The sequence below is a fragment of the Orycteropus afer genome, unplaced genomic scaffold (assembly GCF_000298275.1).
Source record: "Orycteropus afer afer isolate SDZICR_OR568_19922 unplaced genomic scaffold, OryAfe1.0 scaffold00211, whole genome shotgun sequence".
NCBI lineage: Eukaryota > Metazoa > Chordata > Mammalia > Tubulidentata > Orycteropodidae > Orycteropus > Orycteropus afer.
Genome location: NW_006921798.1, coordinates 2,551,981 through 2,556,870, shown reverse-complemented (window position 1 = coordinate 2,556,870; position 4,890 = coordinate 2,551,981). Strand labels below are relative to the sequence as shown.

The following is a 4,890-nucleotide window of genomic DNA, read 5'->3' as shown; positions in this document are numbered from 1 at the left end:
TGGCTGCGATGATGGGCTCAAATATAGCAGGGATTGTGGGGCTGGCGCGGGATCGGGCAGTGTTTCGTTCTGCTGTGCATGGGGTCGCTGTGAGTTGGAAATGACTCGACGGCACTTAACAACAACAACAACAACAGTCTTCAAAGTGACGTCTTTGCTCTTTAACACCTAAAAGAGGTCTTTTGCAGTAGATTTACCCAATACAATATAACATCACATTTCTTGACTGCTGCTTCAATGGGTGCTGATTGTGGATCTAAGTAAAATGAAACCTTTGACAAATTCAGTCTTTTCTCGATTTATCGTGATGTTCCTTATTGATCCAGTTGTGAGGATTTTTGTTTTCTTTCCTTTGAAGTGTACTCCATACTGAAGACTGTAGTCTTTGATCTTCATCAGTAAGTGCTTCAGGTCATCTTCACTTTCATTAAGCAAAGTTGTGTCATCTGCATATTGCATGTTGTTAATGAGTCTTCCTCCAATCTTGATACTGCACTCTTCTTCATATAATCCAGCTTCTCGCATTATTTGCTCAGCATACAAATTGTGAAAAGATACAACATTGATGCACAGCCTTCCTGATTTAAAACTATATGGTATCCTATTGTTCTGTTTGAACAACAGCCTCTTGGTCTGTATTCATGAACATATTTAAGTGTTCTGGAATTCCCATTCTTTGCAATGTTATCTTTAATTTGTTATGGTCCACACAATTGAATGCCTTTGCATACTCAATAAAACACAGGTAAACATCTTTTTGATCCATTTAACATTAGCAATGATATCCCTCATTCTACATCCTCTTTTGAATCCAGCTTGCATTTCTGGCCGTTCCCTGTCAATATACTGCTACAACCATTTTTGTTTTATCTTCAGAAAAATTTTACTGTGTGTGTTATTAATGAAATTGTTCAATAAAAAATATCTCTTCTAGTCATTTGGACTGGTAGCGGCTTTCCAGATTTTGTGGCATAAATAAATAGGCACCTCCTGCACTGCATCTGTTTGTGGAAACATTTCAATAGGTATTCTGTCAATTCCTGAAGCCTTGTTTTTTGCCAATTCCTTCAGACCATCTTGAACTTCTTCCTTCAGTAACATTGCTTCTTGATAATATGCTACCTCCTGAAATAGCCAACTGTTGACCAGTTCTTTTTGGTACAATGACTCTGGGTGTTCCTTCTATCTTCTTTTGTTGCTTCCTGTATCATTCAGTATTTTGCCCATAGAATCCTTCAGTATTGCAATTTGAGGCTTGAATTTTTCCTTCAGTTCTTTCAGCTTAAGATGTGTTCTCCGTGTTCTTCCCTTTTGGTTTTCTAACTCCAACTTTTTGCACTTTTTGTTGTAATCTTTTACTATGTCTTCTCAAGCCACCCTTTTAAATCTTCTGTTCAGCTCTTTAATTTCAACATTTCTTCCTTTCCCTTTAGCTACTTTCCATTCAAGAGCAAGTTTCAGAGTCTCTTCTGATAAATATTTTGGTCTTTTCTTTCTTTCCTGTCTTCTTAATGACCTTTTGCTTTTTCCATATATGATGTTCTTGATGTCATCCCACAACTTGTCTGATCTTCAGTCATTGGTGTTCAGTGCATTAAATCTATTCTTCAGATAGTCTCTAAATTCAGGTGGGATATATGCAAGGTCATAATTTGGCTCCCGTGGACTTATTTTAATTTTCTTCAGTTTCAACTTGCATATGAGCAATTGATGATCTATTCCACAGTCAGCTCCTATCCTTGTTTTGACTGAAGATACTGAATTTCTTTATAATCTTTTTCTACAGATATAGTCAGTTTGATTCCTGTGTATTCCATCTGGCAAGGTCCACAGATATAGTTGTCATTTATGTTGTTGAAAAGAGTAGTAGACCATATATTTGTCCAAGTAAAAGTGGTCAATACCAGCCCATTTCAGCTCACTAATGCCTTGGATATCTTTATGCATTATATTTCATTTTCATAACTTTTTATTTTCCTAGATTCACATATAAATATATGAATATATATATATATATATATATAAAATATATGTGTGTGTATATATATATGTACAGGAGCTCTGGTAGCATAGTGGCTAAGGCACTTGACTGCTAACCAGAAGGCTGGCAGTTCAAACCCACCAGCCACTCCTCGGAAGGAAGATGGGGCAATCTACTTCCGTAGTGATACTGCCTCGGAAACCCAAGGAGGGGTCGCTATGAGTCGGTCTGACTTGACGGCACATAACAACAACAACAACAACATATATATGTACAGTGAGCTCTGGTAGCGTAGTACCTAAGGCACTTGACTACTGACTAGGCTGGCAGTTCAAACCTACCAGCCACTCCTCGAAAGGAAGGTTGGGCAATCTACTTCCATGGTGATATGGCCTCGGAAACCCAAGGAGGGGTCGCTATGAGTCAGGTCAACTTGATGGCCCATAACAACAACATATATATGTACACACATATATATGTATATATACATATATATGTATGCATATGACATGAATGCATTTATAAGAAGTTATATGAATGGAAGTTTATATTTATTTAAAAATCTATTTAAAAGTTTCTAATCTCTTAGGAGTGATTTGTCCATTAATGGTGGAATTACAATGTCTATCACTTTCTGTCTCTAAATTTAAAATTGTTATAATTATATTATTAGAAAACAATGGCCATAATTCTTTTAAAAACTGAATGAAAATGTTCTCACAAATAAAGTCACCAGACTGTGGACTTAAATGTTTTTCAGTGAAGATTAAAATTCATTTCAGACTGTCCTACATAATTAACAATGTACATGAAAACTCAGCTGTACACTTATGAGCACATCATTATTAATAACAGAAAAAAGAGGGGGGAAAAAACTTAAAGTCCACAGTTGAGAGTTAGTTAAATAAGTATGTTATATATAGTAAGTAGAGTACAATGTAGCCATTATAACTTAAAGTATAGAAATAAAAACATTGACGTGGAAATATATTTACAGTATATGTTTTACATGCTGGACAGAAAATTACCAATTCATGGATATGGCTGTTGCCTGGAAGTACAAATACACAAAAATAATACCTCTGAATTAAGAGATTATGGACTTTTTTTCTAATACAGACCTTATTCATCCACATTTTTCCTACAATGTAAATTTTTCCAAATTTGTTTTATTTTCAATTTAATAACATAAAGAAGATACAAAAAACAAAAATAGAAAGGGGAAGGAAAAAAAATTCACATTATTTTTCTTTGGAAATGGAGTAGAGAAACCTTGATGTCTTTAAATAGTTTTTGATCAAACCAGAAAGATTGTCTATTGTTTTCCCTTGTATCCGTATCACTGAAATTGTCTCTCTTAAAATTTCTTCATCTGACTGTTAAAAGCATATTTGAAATATGTAAAACAAGCAATTTCCTTCTTCTGAGAGTATTTTTGTGGATTTGACTAGTGGCTATTGAAAGGGAAATTAAGATGTTTTCATGCTGCTGGGCCCAAGGCATTTCGTACTTGGAAGTGCCCTATCTTTAATCTCTAATTACATTAAATTTCTATGTCTGACTCATGAGGAAAGGAGGCTTCAAAGCAGAAAAGGGAAAAGCCAATTTTTCCCTAAAGACAATAACCATTGATATATTTCAGACACCGTGACACTATATTCCAAGGCTTCTGTGTGTCCTAATTGCAAGAATTAAGAGTTAAAGGATGGGCCAGTTAAATAATAAAAGTGTTTTTATTTATTACAGATCTCTTTTGTGCAAGGAGATTTAAGCAATGTGCTAAAATCAGTTAATCTCTACAATATATCTCTGAGTGGGCTACAGGGAACTATAACTGTATTTTATTATTATTATTATTCATCCAGCAAGTATTTATTGAACACTTACTTTGTTATGACTCTGAACTTAATGTTTTACATATTGTTTCAACACTTTAGAAGACATTTTTCATAGATCTTCTTTTTGTGGCCATTGAAAATTGAAAGAAGTGGCCATTGAAAGGAACGTTGAATAGGAATAGAAGTACATAAACTATATAGAAATAGAGTTCATCTCAAGGTTCCAGTCCTCTCACATTCGATTATATGGGCTTTGTGATTCATTCTTTCACATACATATTTATTCACCCCTCCCCCTATATTCTGGTAGTTAATTCTAAATGTGTCTTCTTGATTCCTCACAAGGCATAATTCTTCATTTTCTTCATCTCTTGTCACTCCAGGTAAAATGTCCAGTGATCGAGCGCTGAGGAAGCAGCAGCAGTTAAACAACCTTGTTTATGTGGTGACAAATCAAGCCAGACCTGGTGACAGAATTGTGGATTTCTGCAGCGGCGGGGTATTGTATCTCTGCTTTTATTCTCTTTAGCCTTTCCAAGACTATGTACTTTACTATATTATATTCAAGGTCGTGTTTTTTATCTGGCAAGATTGTTGTCTCTGAATGAGCAAAACCTATAGGGAGTAAAGTTAACTTGTTCCTTTTTCTGACTTTTTCAGGGCCATGTTGGAATTGTGCTTGCTCACATGCTGCCATCATGCCAGGTAAAGGATGAATAATAGATAAAAGGAAACATTGGAAAACTACACAATTCAGTAAGCCAACTCCAGCTTATCCATGTTCCTTGAGTTTATAATCATCTACCCAGGTCAAATATGCAGCTCAGGCATTTTCTTTTTTCTTTGATGTATACTTCTAAGATTCAGAATCTTAAGGAAAAAAAGTAAAGTAGGACCAAAATGCAGTTTTTAATTCTTAAAAAGATTATATTTTAAAACAAATAGCTATTCTATTATTAAAAATAATAATTATAATGAAACTAGTTTGATTTTCAGCAGTTTTATACTGAAAATAGTTGCTCCTGATACTTTCTGAGCAATTTTTTTTAATATACTAATTTTTATTCGGGG

The 4,890-nt window shown here is 34.6% G+C and overlaps 1 protein-coding gene across 1 annotated transcript in view; it reads left to right on the top strand.

The window, feature by feature from the left end:
* Window positions 1–4,890, top strand: part of GSTCD (glutathione S-transferase C-terminal domain containing) — a 274,623-nt gene that overhangs the window by 236,402 nt on the left and 33,331 nt on the right. The window contains exons 5-6 of the mRNA XM_007948293.2: window positions 4,203–4,318; window positions 4,480–4,524. Of these exons, the coding sequence (XP_007946484.1) occupies window positions 4,203–4,318; window positions 4,480–4,524 (161 nt within the window). The remainder of the gene's footprint in view (window positions 1–4,202; window positions 4,319–4,479; window positions 4,525–4,890) is intronic.